General features: G+C 39.9%; 1 protein-coding gene across 9 annotated transcripts in view; it reads right to left on the bottom strand.

Moving 5' to 3' along the window:
* Nucleotides 1-20,048, bottom strand: part of Fars2 (phenylalanyl-tRNA synthetase 2, mitochondrial) — a 406,536-nt gene that overhangs the window by 158,287 nt on the left and 228,201 nt on the right. Inside the window, exon 8 of one of the 9 annotated variants that reach the window (XM_051170083.1) lies at nt 17,479-17,556. The exons of the other annotated variants lie outside the window; for them this stretch is intronic. Coding sequence (XP_051026040.1) covers nt 17,497-17,556 — 60 coding nt within the window. The 3' untranslated portion in view covers nt 17,479-17,496. Of the gene's footprint in view, nt 1-17,478; nt 17,557-20,048 lie in introns of those variants that run through there. 9 annotated transcript variants of the gene reach the window in all.

Below are 20,048 nucleotides of genomic sequence, written 5' to 3'. Positions count from 1 at the left end.
CATAGCCATTTAAGTGTGCACCAGACATTTATTTGCTAAACTGCCACAGACATTTACAGCTATAATATCTGAGATTTACATAACACTTTTATATGGTGGCTCTGTGCTAAGGATTTGTATTGTATTTAAACCCCTTAATCCTCTTCACAACCCTCTCTGACTAGTAGGAATTAGGGTTCTCTTGCTTTTACAGGTGAGAAATCTTAAGACTCACTAGAGCAGTGGCTTGGGACTTGAATTCAGGTGGTCTGCTGCAAAGCTCACTCCTCACTGTCAGCCTTACCATTGCTCCCCCGACACATCCAGGCTTCTGTACAGCTCTTTGCATGAAGAGGGACACACAGGCTGGGGCCAGGAAGACAGTTTGGTTAAGTAAAGCCTCCAGACAGCACAGAGTGGTCACAGCTCCTGCCCATGAGTGTGCTCCTGATGTGTCATGGCTGTGGGGAGGGAACAAGGCCGGGTGCCTGGTGGAGAGCTCACTGTGCATCGCTAACGCTCAACAGATGTTGAGAAGAGCTGCTGAGGAAGGCTCTGCAAGGCAGAACTTCCAATCGTTTTTTTTTTTTTTTTTAAAGATTTATTTATTATTTATACAGTATTCTGCCCACACGTGTGCCTGCCCACCACAAGAAGGCACCGATCTCATTACAGGTGGTTGTGAGCCACCATGTGGTTGCTGGGAATTGAACTCTGGACCTTCGGAAGAGCAGACGATGCTCTTAACCTCTGAGCCATCTCTCCAGCCCCTTCCAATCATTCTTACTCAAATGATATGGAGAGACTGTGGGATTTCAGGAAATACCACCTAAGATCAATGGCAGTCAGGTTATATAAATTTTTTGGCATCCAAACTAATGTTTCATGCTTGCAAGCCCTACTTCTTAGGTTCCTGCTTACTGGAAAGAGTGCTCTCATTCTTCCTGCAGCGTCAGGGAAGAGCTTAAAGTAAAAGGTCACTAAATTTTATAAGATATCATTGTGAAAGGAGAAACAGGAAAACAGCAGTCACATCAAGTTCAACATCATATTCCAGTGTCAGCATCCTCTATTTTCCCTCCCATCCCTTAGAATGAGTCTTTTGAACAAGGGGCCATTCCTCCTCTTACTGGAAAACAGAACTTAGAACAGAGGTTATCAGGTTTGCTCACTGCTACTGTTCCAGGTGCTCAAAAAGGGCAGAACTACGGAGGGTGTATGAACTAACAAATAAACACACATGCACAAACACTCTTACAGTTTCACAGATATACTTTCCAAGGCCTGCCTGGGCAACATAGCAAGACCCTTTATTAAAAACAAGATATAAAGGAGGGTGCTAGAAGATTAAGAGAAATTTAAGTCCATGCAAGGACCCTCTGCAGAGGTTCTCAGCACCCACATGGCAGTTCATAACTGTCACTCCTGTATTAAGGGATTTGACACCTCCTAGAGCACTGTATGAACATGGTGCACACACACATATGCAGGCACACCAGCCATGCACATAAAAATGTTTAACTAAATAATAAACAAAGGGGAATAGGTGTTGAGAACATATCTTAGTGGTAGAGCATTTGGAAGCATGTACAAACCCTAGGGTCAAAACACAGACACTCAGACAGATACACACACAGACACAGACATATACACAGACATACAGACAGGCACGCGTGCGCGCACACGCACACGCAGACACACACACACACACACACACACACACTCTAAACCAACCAAGCAACCAATCTACCAATTCATATTAATTTCCTGGATTCTAGCCTAAAACAGGGTTTACTCTTTGGACATGAACTCTGGCCACTGAACTTTGACCACTTCCCCCTGGAAGGGTGTCCTTGCCAGGCTACAGAGGAAGAGGTTACAGGTAGTACAGATGAGACTTGATGGGCTGAGGTCAGATGTTAGGGGAGGAGGCTCCCCTTTCTGAGAACTAGCAGAGGAAGGGAGAGGGGATGACAGGGTGAGGGAGTGAGGGGGATACATTTGGGATGTGAAGAATTTAAACTGCAGGATAAGTAGGTAACTTATATTGCTAATCCCACTACATGGGAATAGCTCTGAGACTGGCTGAGTCATGAATGTCTAGGCATAGACAATGCTTCTTGTTGGCTACAGAACCCCTATGAATTACTATTAGATGCCACTCTCCATATGGCAAAAATGAAGATTTACCGATGTCTTTTTTTCCTGCTTATACAAAGAACAGAAAACCAGCCTTAGTTGTTCCACGTATCACACACACTTTATACACACAACTATTGAGAACCTGCCTATAGAAATGTGGAAAGCTATGGTGGGAGCCTGCATAGATTCAGGCAGACATGGAGTTCATTCTGGTATTTTTATATTTATTCATGGCATTTTTATTTCAAACTGATTTAGATGCTTTGTATCTGTCAATTAAGGAGGAACAGTACATCTTTCCACCTTTTGCTACTATGGATTAAGTCCAGTACCTTATGTATATGTTTGCTATTTAGCATATATAAGGCTCTGGGCTGAATCCATAGTACCAAAAGAAAGAAAGATGGGTGGATGAATACATTTCACCTTTTATAAAAGAATTACAAAAAATAAAAACAATCCTTCTGTGACTGAGTGGTAGAATGCCTGCCTAACATATTCAAGACCCTGAGACCCATTCCAAACACCGCAAAAAGTAAAAATAAACAACCATATGATGAAAGCACAAACAGCAAGGAAGGCTAGGGAAATTTTGCTAAGATTCTCCAGAGGTGAAAATCTCAGATGTGGACCATTTTTTTCCCCTGAGTCTTCCAATGTGACACCTTACCCTTCTATACCCACTGGCTCCTGGTCACCTCCCCACTCCTAGTATCTATAGTCCCTAGGTGTGTCTTTCTCACCACAACCTAAGTACAGCTTAAGTGCCATCGTTATCTTAACTTTCTGGAAGAAAAAAGTATATCCCTCAGACTTCACAACTGTACCCAGCCCATAAAAGCCACCACAAGTAGCCACAGACCCGTCTGTCATGTACCATAACCCTCCATCCTGTCCCCTACCAGAGGGCTATTTGCATCATCCTTTTTTTTTTCTTCAACTTTACCTTCCATCTCCCAGCTACTCTGCCTGCATTCCATAAACCTTACATCTTTCTCATCAGGCCCACCCAGAGCCCTTGATGCCTGCTCCTGCATCTGTCCCTGAGCATCCATGGCTCTTGGTCTTTCCAGTCTGCATCCTAGTCATGTGCCTTTTATGTCAACCCTAAAGTGAAATCTTTCTCCTGTTTGGATCTGTTGATCCATGTTGAACATGCTTAGAGTTAATAAGGCAGAATGGATTAACCGCTTTACAAGTGGTGGTTTTCTATTTTGAGTTTGAGGTGTGCTTACCAGCTGCCTGGTACTCCTTCTCCATCCTCACTAGTAATTTCATCTCCTGGATGTAGGGGAAAGTAGGGAAATAAGAGTTTTATGTATGACTTCCTCCATTTCTGATTTCTCCTGTAGGCTTCCATCCACTCATGGTCCTTTGTCAGAACTTTTGGAGATGGAATCCCAGTGGTTTGCTTTCTCACAACTCACTAAGTTTCTTCCTGAATCAGAGTTCAGAGGCCCAGGTGACACTGCCATAGTAACTGCCTGTGTCCCCAAGTCTGGATCTTCCCATTTCTGCCATCCCCATGTGCTGCTGCTCTCTGTTAATCTTTTCAATAGTCCCCATTCCTTAGAATGCCTTAGTATTTTATCAAGGCTGTTTGCTCACCAATTATTGCATCATATCCGATTTCTCTTGCTTGGATTTTCCTTTGCCTAGTCTTTATTTTTAGTAGCATGTCTTAATTGCACAAACTAATGGGCTTCACTGTAATATTCTCATGCATGCATATACTGTACTTTGATGAAATCCACCTATGTCTCTTCTATTTTCTGCTCCTACTGGTGCCCTTTCCGTTCCAAAATACTCCCTTCTTTCACTTTCATGTCTCTCTTTCTAGATTACACATGTGAGAAAGCATGCATTGCGCCTACTTCTTGACAGTTGCAGACTTCTGCTTGCTGAAGTGAATGACTTACTGATTCCTTGGTTCAACATTTCTCTGCTTAGTGTCAGATGTGATTCTGACTCTGTGCTCATCTCCCTCCTAAGTCCTTGTGCATGTCCCTGTGATTCCTAGGCACACCCTGTACTTTCTGGGACCACTGGAAATGCTTGTATTTTGACAGGAGCTGACTTGTTAAAAATTATGTGTGTGTGTGTGTGTGTATGAAAACATGGAGGTGAATACTCATGTTCTGTGCTTTCTTTTTATTTATTTATTTTTATATTTTACATATATATTTATATTATTACACATATATACAATAAATTACCTATAGTAAGAAGTAGCAGGACACAATCAAGAATTATATAAATATTATATTCTTAGTGTTTTGGCTATTTATATTTGACAGCCTTGAAGAAAACATCTTTCCTATCTTGGTACATCTAAAATTCTGAGTGTAAATCAATCTCCATCACATCTTGTCATTATCAACTTAAAACATCTATCTAGACCTTAAAACATCTTAACTCCTAAATAACTAAGCTTCGTTATAAAACTAAGCTATGGTATCTTCAACCCCATCAGAGACTTGAGAAGGAATAAACTTGATTACCTAAGTATGCCGGGAGTGGAGGTTAGTAACTTTCCAAATGAGAAGATGACAGAGACAGTTTGCTACCTGAATAGTCTCCCAAAAGTCTCTATAACGTTGGAGCATCATGCCTGTATGTCAACAAAGGAGACATGAAATAAGTGAGAGCAGAATGAACTCCACATCTGCCTCAATCTATGCAGGCTCTCACCACAGCTTCCCACATTTCTATAGGCTCCCCTCCGGTTACAATAAAACTAAGTAGTCAACAAATAATGTCTGAGGCTCTATCTCATTTGTTTAGCATTCAAGGTCAATTTACATACTAATGGTTGTATATTTGCCTTTAATAGGTGCAGGATGTGAAAGTAAGTATAAAAAATGAATATCCATTTTAGAGTAAAGTTGCTATGTCCTCATGAAAACTAGGAAAATGGAATAGCCAGTGAATCTGTTTATTTCTCCTCTGACAAAATAAAGGTAAACCGAGGATGAAAAGAAAAATGGAAATTATTTTATAGAAGCAACATAGTATATATCATTCTGTATCTCCTTGTTAAAGAAATGGTGGGGGGCTCTGATGGAAAGGTCTGTCCCCACAGGTAGGAGCTGGCTGTGCCTGCACAGCTGCGAACACCAGGCAGGTGCTTCCAACCTGCAAGGATCTTTCCCATTCCTGTTCTGAAATTTGTTGAACATTGTAGTATGCTTACCCTGTATTATGTGGCTAAAATCCACTTATAAATGAGTACATACCATGTGAGTCTTTCTGGGTCTGGGCTACCTCACTCAGAATAGTCTTTTCTAATTCCATCCATTTGTCTGCAAATTTCAAGACTTCCCTGTTTTTAATAGCTGAGTAGTATTCCATTGTATAAATGTACCACAGTTTCTTTATCCACTCTTTGGTTGATGGACAACTAAGTTGTTTCCAGATTCTGCTATTATGAATAAAGTTGCTGTAAACACAGTTGAACAAATGTCCTTGTGGTATTGTGGAACATCTTTCAGGTATATGTCCAGGAGTGGTATAGCTGGTCTTGAGGTAGCACTATTCCAAATTTTCTGAGAAAGCAGCAAATTGATTTCCAAAGTAGTCGTACAAGTTTGCATTCCCACCAGCAATAGAGGAGTGTTCCCCATTCTCCACATCCTCGCCAGCATGTGGTGTCGCTTGAGTTTTTGATCTTAGCCAGTCTGACTGGTGTAAGATGAAATCTCACAGTCATTTTGATTTGTATTTCCCTGATAACTAAGGATGTTGAGCATTTCTTTTTTTTAATTAATTTATTCAGATTACATCTAAATTGTTATCCCCTTACTTGTATCCTCCCATTCCTCCCTCTTTCACCCTATTCCTGTGCTGTAGGTCTGTGACAGAAGGGGACCTCCTCCCCCACTGTATGGTCACAGCCTATCAAGTCTCATCTTGGCAGCCTGCCATTCTTTCTCTGAGTGCCACCAAGCCTCCCCACCAAGGAATAGTGGTCAAATATGGGGCACTAGAGTCCATGTGAGAGTCAGTGCCCACTCTCTACACAACTGTGGAGAATATCCCGTCCATTGGCTAGATCTGAGTAGGGGTTCAATGTTTACTGCATGTATTGTCCTTGGTTGGTGTAGTAGTTTGGGCAGACCCCCCTGGGTCCAGATCCGCCCCAGATCCATCATGATTTTCTTCTTGTAGGTTTCTAGGACCCTCTGGATCCCTCTATTTCCCCATTCTCCCATACTTCTCTCATCTAGAGTCCCAATAGGAGGTCCCCATATCTATCCCAATCTCCTGGTAAGCCAAGACTCTCATGGGACATCTCTTTTGGGCTAGTGTTCAATTATAAGTGAGTATATACCATGTGAGTCTTTCTGGGTTAACTCACTCAGTATGGTCATTTCTAGTTCTATCCATTTGCCCCAAAATTTCAGGATTTCCTTGTTTTTAATAGCTGAGTAGTATTTCATAGTGTAAATGTACCATGGTTTCTTTATCCATTCTTCAACTGAGGGACATTTAGGTTGTTTCCAGGTTCTGGCTATTATGAATAAGGCTGCTATGAACATGGTTGAGCATATGTCCTTGTGTAGTGTAGCCTCTCCTGGGTATATTCCAAGGAGTTGAATAGCTGGGTCTTGAGGAAGTCCTATTCTCAGCTTTCTTAAGTGCTCCTTGGCCATTTGATGTTCCTCTGTTGAGAATTCTCTGTTTAGCTCTGTGCCCCATTTTTTAATTGGGTTATTTTGTTTGTTGGTGTTTAATTTATTGAGTTATTTATATATTTTGGATATTAGCCCTTTGCTGGATATAGGATTGATGAAGATCTTTTCCTGATCTGTAGACTGTCCTTTTGTTCTATTGAAAGTGCCCTTGCCTTGTGCAGGGATAAAGATAGAGCAGAGATTAAGGGAATGCCCAACCAATGCCTGTACAACCCAAGACCCACCCCATGGAAGAGAACCAACCCCTGAAACTATCAACAATACGCTGCTCTTTCTGCAGACAGGAGGACAGCAGAGTTGTCCTCTGAGAGGTTCCACCCAGTAGCACCTTGACACAGATGCTGAGACTCACAGCCAAACATTGAGTGACATGTAGGGAATCTTGTGGAAAAGTGGAAGAAAGGAGAAAAGGACCTGAAAGTGACAGGAGGTTCACAAGAAGACCAACAAAGTCAATTAATCAGGGCCCACCGGGGCTTGCTGAGACGGAAGCACCAATAAAGAACCATGCATGGACTGGACCTAGGCCCCGTACACAGATGTAGCCGATTGGCAACTCAGCCTTCACTTGGATCCTCTAATAAGGAAAGAGGGCACTGTTTCTGACATGGATTCTCTTGCCAGCTTTTCAATTATTTCCCCCTGGTGGTACTGCCTTGCCAGGTCATAGGGGTAAAGGACATGCTCAGTCCTGATACAACTTGATGAGCTGGGATGGATGGGAAGGGGGGGGGGCTCCTCTTTTATGAGGAATAGGGGAGGAGCAGCAGGGAGGGGGAAAATGCAGGGACAGTAGGACTGGGAGGTGAGGAGGGATGGGCCTATAACTAGGATGTAAAGTGAATAAATAAATTAAAAGAAAAAAGAAAGAAGGAAATGTGCTGAGCAGCCAGTATCTCCTGAGACGTGGAGGCCCATCCTGAGAGGCACCATGGTTTAAAGCTGAATCTATCTTCTAACAAGAATAACAACAACATGGTTTCCATTCCTCCACCTCCTTTTTTTTTTTTTTTTTTTTTTTTTAATAATAAAAAAGGTTAAATGATAGAATATGAGTTCTGTGTAGCAGGTGCAGAGTTAATAAGGTGCTAATTGGAAAACTGGGTAAGGAGGAGGAAAAAGAAACCACCCACACAAATCTAGGAACTGGAATTATGGGAAGACAATGACTGAATTACTTTGAGAAGATGCTGATTTCATACTAACACCACACTAAAGGTGAAATGTTGAAGAATGAAATAAGGAGACGACATCATGGGTTTTATAACGGCACCAGAATGCAAAGGGCAGACGATGTTGTTCAAGATTGTCAAAACTTAAGTTAATAGTGTAAGAAAACTTGCACTATGCTCTTCTCTTCTCGTTTGCTTACTTTTCCACCAAGATAAGCACATGAGGAAGATCGTCCATAAGGCCCAATGTGCACAGCATCTACTGCAATGTTATTCTAGCTTGTTGTCCTTTACATTTAAGTCTTTGGACAAAGAAGTATCTTTTTTTTTTTTTTTTTTTTTTTGGTCTAACATTAAAAATTAATGGATGAGGCTAGTTTCCCATGATAATTATGTCTTATGTAACTGTCCTTAAGCTGGTTCAAGGGCTTGGAGCATCTTCAGAGAGTTCAGCAAGCTGAGCACACAGTGGAAGGTTGGAGATCAGCCCACATAATCCTCCTCTGCTCTACCCACCTACTCATGTGGCCTCCTTCCTCCAGGAAGACACATCCTTATCGCCATGGCAAGCTGTCTTCTTTCCAGGGGTTTCTCAACACCATCTATGCTAGTGCCTATCTCTCCCTTAGTAATCCCTGCCTAGGCCAACCTCACAAAAGGGCTCAGTTCTGACTTATCCTCCACAAGAGACACGTTACAACTTTTCATTTCTTGGCCTAAGCTGTTACCGCCCAGTCTCATCTACAGCCACATGCCCAGGAGAAGAGCTCACTCTGCCATATAAAACACGACAAAGAAGAGAACAACACATCCACTTTTATAGTCATGTCCTCTTTGGGCCAATACTTCATTTACTTCTCCAAGTATGTATTATTTTTATTTTCCTATTTCCTTTTACTGATCCACCCAGTACCAAAGACAAAGTCCTGGGAACCATCCTGGATCATATATGGTTTTTTTGCTTATGGTGACTCAAAACCTGGCCTTGCCAAAGTCAGTTAAAGATTACCCTGCATGGGTAACTGTGCCCCCTCTCCATGGAAGCAAGGCCTCAGTCTACATAATAAATGAGATAATCACAGTGCCTCTGTGTTAAATCATGCCCCATGACCTACAGCCTTTCAGTGTTGTCCTCAGAAAAGCTCTTGATCCCAGAACCACCTTTCCATCTCTCTCCTGCTTTATTTGGTCTCACATCATTCCTGTAGTGGGTCCTATGCCTCATGGCCCCAATCCATACTTTTTATTATCCAGTAGCACTGGAAACTAAGGAAATCTGATCAGGAAATGGAATATATTACTATTTTATTCTAGGCAAAATGCAAAGACAGGCTTCATCCCCCAATTTTCCCTGCCCAGATTCCCCACCTTATTTCAGAGCACCCCACCCCCATTAATATCCTAAGGTGAACTGCAGACTGTGGCTGTATTCTGCTCTGATGCCTACCTCTCTTGCTCAGGACAGACTCCCTAGGAAGCCAGCCTGCTTTATCAAAGCCCTCATACATACTACTGCCCACCACCACCATGAGCTATCAGGGGGCAGGGACTTCTCTGTATCCTCAGTGTGGAGCACAGTGCCTGACACAAGAGTAGATGCTCAGAAATGTTTTGGGAATGAATAATTCATCATGTTCTTGTGTTTGGGAAAAATTCTGTCAGATTTCACGTACATCAACTACAGCTTCAATAAACAACAGGGAAATAAGTCCCTTGGTGGATTCCATGCATCCTAAGACCATTTCTTCCTTGCTGTGCTGACGACCTAACTTGAATAAGAATCACATATTAAAATGGTGACAGGCACAGAGTGAGAGAAAACGTCACCTATAAAACATAAAGTGAGAAGGACAGAGACAAAGAGATGGATGAACAGAAAGAGGCAGAGAGAGGCACAGAGAGAGAGGCTGCCTCTCAGCACTGCCAGCTTAGTCATTAGCGCAGGGCCATAGCATGACCTGAGCTCTTTGGCTACAGAGGTGGCTGCAGGGGAGGAGGGCCTCAGGGAGCCAGTCTTATTACTAAGATGTTTTACAAATACTTCTAGAGGAAGTGATTGTAATAGTTACAGATCTGGCTCGCCTAGCACCATGTCACATGACCAGCCCCTTTTGTCTCTTTATGATATAAAACACAAAATTTGTTTTGAGGATTTTTGTCATCTAGCCTGATGTTTTCTGAAGGATGGGGTCTAGGGAGAAGCATGGATTCTATTCTTTTCCTAACCCTCCCACTCCTTTGGGGTGATGGTGGTAAGGCTGGAAATTTTAAGTCAAAAATGTTATCAGGAGTTAACAATAAGATTTGAGGCAGATGGAAGAGGAGATGAGGAAATCCTACATAGTCTCCATTATCAGGGAACAAAAATTGGTTTTTGAATATGCAAGACAAGAAACAATGACACTGTGGATCCTTAGCCGCCCAGATAAAAACAAAACAGCCATCTGGTAAAGAAATGGCTCTTTCCGCTAAGGTTTCCCAATCCTAGGTCATATCCTCCCACCACACCATTCAAAGGTCATGATGATGTGGATCAGAATAGCATGTCCCACCTGTGTGTAAACAGATGCAAAGAAACTGAAATCAAATCTCTACCCTTCACCTACCACCAGAAATAGGCAGATGATAATGGGGCTATACTCAGCAAACAGATAAGCAGTTACAAAGCCAAGAATAAGAATTGGACCTCAAAGATCACTAACAAGCCATAATAATTACCATGGGGCAATAAAGTTCTAAATGTTTTATATAAAAATATTTTTCATCCATGCTGCTCAAAATGCAATTTCTACTGCTAATAATTTGTCTCTAGGAATAGAATAGCAAAATTGCAAATAATTTCCATAAAATATGTAAAAACAATTAAAACAATTTAATGACAAAGTGGGGAAAATATGTGTACTGACCTATCTCCAAAGACACACTAATAGGCAACAAGAATGCAAGTCAAAATTACAGTGACATTCCTTCACACAATACCACAACAACATAAAGATGTACAGTGGAAGAAAGAACTGGTAAGCTTATACTATGTTGATCAATCAATAAAAAAGCATTTAAACACCTAGGTTTGCAGTAGTTTTAATCATAGTTATTAGAGACAAATAAATGATTAAACAAATGAATATACATACCATTTTACATTCAAAAGGAGAATTTTGATATGTGCTGTAACAAGAATGGACCTCAAGGACACTGTGTTAAGGGAATCAGCCATTCATAGCAAACAAAATTATATGTGATTTTTACTTATATGTGGTGTCTATAGATGTTAACCACATAGAATCAGAAAATAGAATGCCAGGTCCCTAAGAATTGGGAGAAGAGGGACAGAGGATAATTACATGATGATCACGAAGAATCAGTTTTTCAAGATAAACAGTTCTAGTGATGGCTGGTACATAGAATAATGTAAATGTGCTACTTACAATGAGCTATGAACTTAAAAAGTATTTATGTACTACATTTTATGTTACATGTAACTAATACAATTAATACACATGGAACCAACTTACTACTTTATGAGTATTAATTTGACTGTTTAAAAGTATACACACCTCATCTACATAATTCACAACTTCATATAAGGGTATATAACCAAGTTTATACATCATATTATATTATATCTCAAGACTAGATGTTTGTTTTAACATCTGAAAATGTAAGAAAGAAAAAAAAAAGTAGAGTTACCAATAGTTCAAAAGTCTGAGTACATACAGGGGAATGGGCTGTGCGAGTTGATGTGAAATCAGGGAAAAGGCTGACTTAATAAGCAAAGATTTGAACCAAAAGATTAGTTCCTGATGAATAACAACTCAACTGAAGATGCTAATGTTCACTGCAAAATATATTAGGAGGCTTCAATGAGCTCATGAACTGAACCATTCTCTATGAATCAATCTCTTTCTCTAAAGGGAGCTGTGTGTCCAGGGAAAAAGTAATACTCATTGCTCTTCATGAGTTATTAGCCCAAATACCATTAACATAGGGATCTATATAATAAAGAGATAGGTGCATATTCTAAATGCCAAATAGAAGACTAGCTCTCAAAGAGACACATCAAAGACAAAGTGAAGGTCATACAAAAATATAGACAAACTGCCAAAAAAAAAACAAAAACAAAAACAAAAAACAAAAAACAAAAAACCCACAAAAGTGAGGGGAAATAAATGTCTTCAAATGACTTAAATTGGCTGGATTCAAACACAGGAAAATTAGAATGTGAAAAGGAATAATCAATTAAATCAAATATGAGTAAACTTTAAACAGGTAGTTCCAATACGCACAAATAGAAGACCAGGAAAAGGAAAAAAAGGGGGAGGGGAGTGGAGAAATGCTACTCCGTTTCTAGAGAGTCAATTCAGATACCAAAAGTATTTGGCAAAAATTCAGTAGGATAAACAAAAATCCACATTAAGATATATCACAATGAAACTGGAAGACATCAAATATAATAAGAATTTGTTAAGTATTACCTAAGCCAAAGGGTATTACTAAGTACAGAAAAATAATCTGATTAAGACTAGACTTCTCCAGAACACAGACCTGAAGTAGCATTGTCAAATGCTACAGAAAAATGACTGCGCTTCAAGAATTTTATACCCTGCTAAATTAGCATCTGATGATGAGCTCAAAAGAGCTGGTAGTATATAGTTCAAAGGCAGACTGTATAGTTAGTGTATGAAAGTCTCTGGGATCAGAGACCAGCCTAGAAGATGAGGAAGAGAAAGGAAAAAAAGGAAGAGCATGAGTCCAGAGGGGGAGGAGGAGGGGAGGAAACGCTGCAAAATGTAAGAGAAGGCTTGGTATATAAAAATATATCAGCACACATGTTTAATTACCAACTTAAAAGTTTTTAAATATCAGATAATAAAAGAGCACTATAAATAACTATGTTAACATATCTGAAAATTTAAATGCAATAGATATTTCCTGAGGTTAATCAACTGATTCAAAACAAAGCTTAAAATCCAGATACCCTAAAAGCCACAAAATTTATTTTGTAATTTAAAACTTTCGCAAAGAAAACTTGAGCCTCAGATGATTTCACTGTTAAATTTTACACAATATTTAAGAAATACCATCAACCTATAAAATAAACTTCCAGAGATTACAAAAGGAAAATACTTCCACACTTTATGAGAAATGCACAATCTTAAAACCTGAACCCGAGAGGAATGAAACAGAGAGAAAACTACAAGCCTATAACCCCTGAACAAAGACAAAGAAATCCTAAACAAACATTAGCAAATCCAATCCATAACTACAGAAGGAAGGTGATATTGCTAAGCTCATATATGTGTTTTTCAAGAATTGAAGAATGGTTAACATTAAAAGAATAATCACCATTACAACAGCAACAGAATAAAGCCCAAAACTCTTGAGAATATCTCAAAATCCATGGAGGGTTTAATAAATTTCAACATTCATTAATGATAAAAATAAAATTCTCAGCAAACTAGGAATAGAAGGAAATATTTCTAATTTGATAAATGTTTTTTTTAATGCAGACCAACCACTTTAAATAAATAAGCATTTCAAACTTTCAAGATCAGACATATAATTAGGTTTTAATTTTACATTACCATAGTTCATTTAGTTCAATCTCCTCAATTCAATTTACTCCAATAAGAATCAAAGAGTTACTCATGGTAAAATGAGTTTTTCAAAGACTGTAAGCTGATAAACTCCCTTTTGCATTCAGATCTCCAATGCCCAGCCCCTACCCCAGAACTCATTTATAGCTAATGAGGAATACAGGGGTCATTTCTCCTTTTTACTATATTGATACCCAATTAGCCTCTATATAGGCTATTTCTCCTGGCACTGCTGGGCAGGGCCACTGTAGCCATGAGCATCGTACTGTAGCAGCAGGAGTTTTGTGTTGTTCAGAGTTCTTCTGGACTCCTTGATACTCTAGGGACTTTTTGGTTAGCCATACATGAGTTCCACATAGTCTCAATTTTTGTAGATCATTATTTGGCTAATATAGGCCCTCTGAAATTTTGTATCAACTTTAGGATTTGTTTTTCAAAGATTTTCACAAAGTTTCTCTGTATTCCTACTTTTTAACTGCATTCATCATATAATTAAAACTTTGAATAAACCCTATAAATCATTTTTAGACATAAACAAAGTGTAGATGGCAAGTATGGAGGCAAAGCTGGTCATGATCTCAGGCTGAGGAGTATCACCTAAAAGGCAAAGGGGGTCTGACTGGATTTATGTTTTTCTTCTTCAAAGAAACATGTGGCACAAACTGAAAGGAATTACAAGGAGACAAAAGAATGCAGACTTACAGGTCTACATAGTTTTTAGCAAATCAAATTGGTAAATATTTGTTTAAGATGTTTCATCATTTTCCAAAAGGAACTGAAAGAAATACAGAATTAACTTTCCAGCAGCAGTTAAGCTGGGGCTGAAGCTATCCCAACTGGGCTTCACAGAGGCTACCTCCTCATAGTCACTGCCCTCAACAGTGAGTGACAACTCAGAGTTACAAATTATACATCTCAGAGAGAAGTTTGTGAGAAGATACATTCCTCCCTCCCACTGAAAGAAAACTTAGCCAAGTGATAGGAGAAAGAATTAAGCCATCCACTGTGTAAATTAGTGCTTCCTTTATCTACAGTCTTAAATCTGAGGATCACAAGATCACACATTAAAGAATTTCAACATAAATGCATAGTTTGAAAAGCTGTGCCACAATGCATCTGCAAAGTAACTGTCATTTCTCTGTCTTAACATTCTACCATCTCAGATGCTTCTAAATTCCCCTCTCATCATCTGTGCACAGGGACAGGGCATGGTTCTGATTGAATACACGGGGGAGATTTGTTTGTTCTTATGAACCAGAAGAAGTAAAGACACTTTAAACTACACTTACGTTCTCTACTAGGTATTCTTACAGGCAAACTGCTTTAATCTAATTTGGTCCCAGCTCATTAGTATAAACGGTGGATTTGCTGTTGCAATTGGCTGATCAACATTTTCAGTTCTTTCAAAACTCTGAGAATCACATTCCTAGGAGGAATGACCTTGAAGTTAGTAGTTCAGAGTTTTTTCCTTTGGGCTAATATAGTTAATTTAGTCTAAGGCTCCAGGATGACCCTTAGTTTAACAGAAAATAATTTTCCACAGCCACATACAGCACATTTGTTCTGTGAAAGTAAACATAGTTTTAGACAAAAGGAACTTTCTGTTCAACCAGGAGAGGAAAGAAAATAGAAAAAGAAGGGAGACTGGAGGCATCAGTTAGAGAGAAAGATTTTAGGCAGAATCGTATTATGAGTAGTCTATTTCTATTTCAAAAATGACAATCTATTAAAAGTGGGGTCAGTACAAAGCTATATCTTTATAGGCACAGTCTACTTATATGCACCTGGTGCTGATGATTTTACAGTTCTGCAAGTATAAGCTTTGCAGATATTAGAGAATAGCAGGTGGGCTTCTAGACCATGGCAGCTACCTTGAGATGAATTGTGAGAAAAAGTCTGACGAGGACTCCCTGGAAGGCTTTTCTTCATACTAAAAAAAATGTGTGCGTGTGCGCTCCAGGGGAGGGGGAGAAGCAAGAATTAAAAGTGTGTGTTTTCTCTCTTGTTGGACATGGTATTGTTGATGCTTCTGCTGCCACCTTTCAGGCTTCAGGGGACAGCTGTGAACAAAACCCATGCAGGGTTCTGGAGTGCAGGCATCCGTGCAAGTTTGCTGTTACTGTTCTTAGCCATGCCATTTCCAATTGGGTCTTCCCTTCGTCAAAGCCTTCCTATGACTATAATCCTCATTTATGCAACAGTCTCTTCCCATAGTCACATTTAGGAAAAAACATGGGCCTGTCCATTACCATTTAAATGATATGTTGTCTCTATCTATGTCAGTTCATGCCTACTCTAATGATCGCTTTCTAAAATTTTACCATCAGTTATTAGTATCCAGTTTAGATGATTCTGTACAGCAAATCATTAGTTCTTTCTTTCACTAAGAGAAATAACAGCTTTAGTTAATATGACAGAAAGTTCCTAAAATATATTGTCTATTAGTCAGTTTTATAGATGTTGGCAAGGCTAATGTTTAACATGTTGTCTACCCACAGGAAGCATTTGTATATTGTTAAAAAGCTAAAAACAAATTATACCCAGGGGACCCCATACCTGCCCAAAGAAGCTATAAGGAGTTCATGGTCAGTAGGAGAGAAACAAATATTTTCTTCAGTGGTATAGCCACTGGTAAATTGCATGTGCTCCTATAAATAACTTTCTACCCATGTTCCCTTTAATAATCCCAATAAAACTCCCTAGCTTACCCCAAATAAGCATGAATGCAGGAGGGCAAGTTGAGAAGAGGGTGAACAGCAAGAGAGGGAGAAGAATAAGAGAAGGCAATAGGGGTGAATACAAAAAAGATAATTATAATCACATAATACAACTAGGGCTTCATACATGTATAAATATCACTAAATACATGTTTGCAACCAACAGGAGATAACACTGAGGTGTGTGTATGTATTTTATTAAAGTGCTAATTTAAAAAATAGTGGTTATAATTCTAAACATAAAATACAAAAAGATCGGCAAATTTTTACAGTTAAGAAAGTAGTGAAAATTCACAGGTTTGTGAAGCTCGATTGCAATGGGAACATGGAGCTTTAAATGATAGGGTGAGATGGGCTGTGGCCAATGAAGCATCTGAGTGCTTTAGGCTTTGATTTTTTAGTATAAATGCTGTATCAAATGAAGCTAGAGAGAGTAGCTAAGGGCATAAAAGAGCCAAGAATCGCAAGGAGTGAGGCTGAGGCCCTCAGCAGAGCCTGTATTCAACAGTGGGGGTAGCGATACCAGATGATGCTGGGAAGCAGGAATAGTACTATGGATTAAACAAAATGTGTGGGTTCTTCTACAGGCTTTACATACAATTCTACAAAGATGCTCTAAATGTGAGGCTGGAGAGATGGCTCATCAGGTAAAATCATTTGCTCTTCTTGCAGAAGGTCCAGGTTCAATTCCTAGCACACATGACAACTTATAACCATTTGTAATTCTAGTTCCAATGGTTATAATGCTATTTTCTGGGCTCCAAGGGCACAGCTTATAGACATACGTGCTGAAAAACACTCATACACATAAAATAAATTAAATCCATGCACGAAGGGTCTGGATGGACATTAGATGTATGCCCTGTCCTAATCCTAGATGTTGGGAAAGCATGTGCAGAGCTCTGTGTGTCGGATCTGGGCTCCATCTTAGGACGGGAAGCATGCTGGAGGCTTGGTGAGGAGGAGGAGGACTCGGGCTGGGCTGGAGCACAGGGCATGTTGGCAAGGATGGACATGGAGGGCAAATAAGGTGTGAGGCCTGAAAAGACAAGGTCTGCTGAAGAGAGGCAGCTCGGCAGGTCCAGAACTAGTGCAGCCATTGATCTTAAAGGAGAGCCTTCTCCCAGCACTTTACTAGACCAGCCTAATTCCTAACTGCATTCTCAGTTCTTATACTCACAGATAAATATGGCGCTCACTCTTCATCAAAGAAGCTTCTTTTGCAGCAGATGGAAACCATTACAGAAACCCACAACTGGTCAAAGCAGAGAAAGCAAGTGATTATGGGAGTGCATAGCCACAGTGAATATATGCAGAACAAAACTGTTACACCTAAGGCTCAGGTTACATCTTGGAAGAAAGGGTGGAAGATTTTAATAGTCAGAGGACTTTTAAACTCTTAAACCCATATATTTACATATGGGTACCATATGCTTTGAATATGAATAATCCATCTATGAATTTTAAGTCAATTAAGCTTAAAAACAATAACCCCTGAAGTCCTGGCTGAGTAATATACTGGGCTAAGGCTGAAATTGGAATGGGCTTTTTTCCTCGCATGTAGAATGGGGGGTTATCAGAACCTGATGCAGAAGGTTATTGATAAGGTTAGGTAGTAAAACTTCTGAATTTCACAGAGCACACCCAAAGGAAGTAGCACCCAAGTTTAGGAGCAACATGGTACACAGACAGTGAAAGCAGCCTGCAAAGACCCCCTCATACAGCAGAACAGGAAACAGCCAATATAGCTATATAATTGGTAAACTACTATGGACAGACATGTTATTAGTAACATTTAATAAACTGTGTAAACAAAAACGTGTGATATATTAATACTGTGTGGAACTAAATATTAAACTGACAGTTGCAGACTGTTTGAAAATATTTGAAGGATATATAAAAGCTGATTTACTGTGCATTCAATTTAGGGCACTAACATGCAAGTGTGACTTCGTGAGAGTTTAGAGAAACATCCCACAAAGGCACACGCACTTAGCTAGCTGCACACTGGGCCCTGAAGTGGCAGGCAGAGAGCTCTTGTGCAAAAAAAGAAGACACTTGCATGACAAAGCAAATACATTGCTTGTCCACTTATCTCAAGCATTATCCAGATGGGCTAAAGAGAGTTATCATAGACAAAGTCTTTGGTCAAAATATGCATGCTGAAGAGGAAAATTAAAATGACATAACTCAAGTTTCCTACTTACTAGATCTAAGAAATGGCTCTCAAGGTGTTACAGTAGTCTCTGAGATAAGGCCTCAGGGTGCTCTAAATCAGAGACTGTCCCTGCAGTCAGAGCAACCTCACAGCTAGAAACTGATTTACAGGACCATGGAGTCTGCAGAGGATACAACTACTAAGGCCAAGTGAACCTGGGGCTTAAGTTAGGAGGGCACAAGGGAAGATAAAGAAGACAAATCTCTGCTTCTATGCAACAGAATTCTGGAGTCTCCTCACAAGAGAAGTCATAAGCCACAGGATCACATGTGCACAAGGCTTTCCTCAACATTTCAACTCTTCTGCTCTCGAGGAGAGTGCTTTTTAGGATTAGAGACAGCTGGTTCTGTGACAAGAGGCTCTGAGTTCCCTCTTAGGGACATAAACATGATGACTCTATAAAAATAGTAAAAAGTGCTAATAACAAAATTAGAATAGGTAATGGCAATCAACTCTGTGTTAAAAGGAGAGAGGCAGGGAAAATGTGGCATCTTAAAGACACCTAGAGCCTAGGAGCTTGTAAATATGTTTCTGTGTTTTTAAAGAGATACCAAGGTCTTACAGAAGTAACTAAGAAAGGTCAGGAGAGGCTGGGCGTGGTGGTGTACACTTTTAAGCTCATCCCTTGGAAAGCAGAGGTATATTGATATCTGTGACTTTAAAGACAGCCTAGTCTACACAGCCATATCAAGGCAAGCCAGGTCAACATAGTTAGATCATATCTCAAACAAAACAAACAGAATGAAAAAACAAATAAAAAACCAAATCAAAGCCAGATAAACGTTTTGGAGTAGGGAAGGTATCCTGAACTATGTTGCTAGCAGCATGGAATCACAGGAATCCTTGAAAGGAGAAGGCAAAAACTCGAGAAAGTGAGATTTCAGAAGCTAAAAAGGCCCTGTGGTGTGCAGTCCTATTAGGGTTCTGGAAAGCTGGCGAGAACACAGAGAAAGATTGTCCCTGGGAACCTCCCGACAGCCAGGCTACCTACATAAACGAAAGGAGACAGCTCCATATTGTTTGTTTGTAGCCATGTGTCAAAGAAGCAATGGAAACTGATACGTATGTTTGGTATCTTGAAGCAAGGTAATATTTACAACAAACACCTAAAAGTATAGAAGTAGTCTTGGGATTCTTTATGGGTGAAGAAACTAAGGTGAAAGTCATAGCAGGGGCTTTCACAGGTCCCACTCCATCAGTGAGGGGAAGTCAGGGCAGAAACTCAAGGCAGGAACCAGGAGGTAGGAACCGAAACAGCAACCATGGAGGAATGAAGCTTACTGACTTGTTCAGCCTACATTTACAGACACCACAGTACTACCTTCCCACAGAGGGCACTCCCACAGTGGGTAGAACGCTTCCACATTAATCATTGATCAAAACAAACAAACAAACAAACAAACAAACAGTCTACAAAGTTGACTACAGGCTAATATTATAGAGGCATTTTCTCAATTAGGATTCCTTCTTTCCAGATATAGTTAGACTTATATCAAGCTCTCAAAACTAAACCATATTTGTGTATGTTT

The sequence above is a fragment of the Acomys russatus genome, chromosome 3 (assembly GCF_903995435.1).
Source record: "Acomys russatus chromosome 3, mAcoRus1.1, whole genome shotgun sequence".
In the NCBI taxonomy this organism is placed as follows: domain Eukaryota; kingdom Metazoa; phylum Chordata; class Mammalia; order Rodentia; family Muridae; genus Acomys; species Acomys russatus.
The sequence above is the reverse complement of the archived record's forward strand: the minus strand, read 5'-3'. Positions and strand labels throughout refer to the sequence as shown.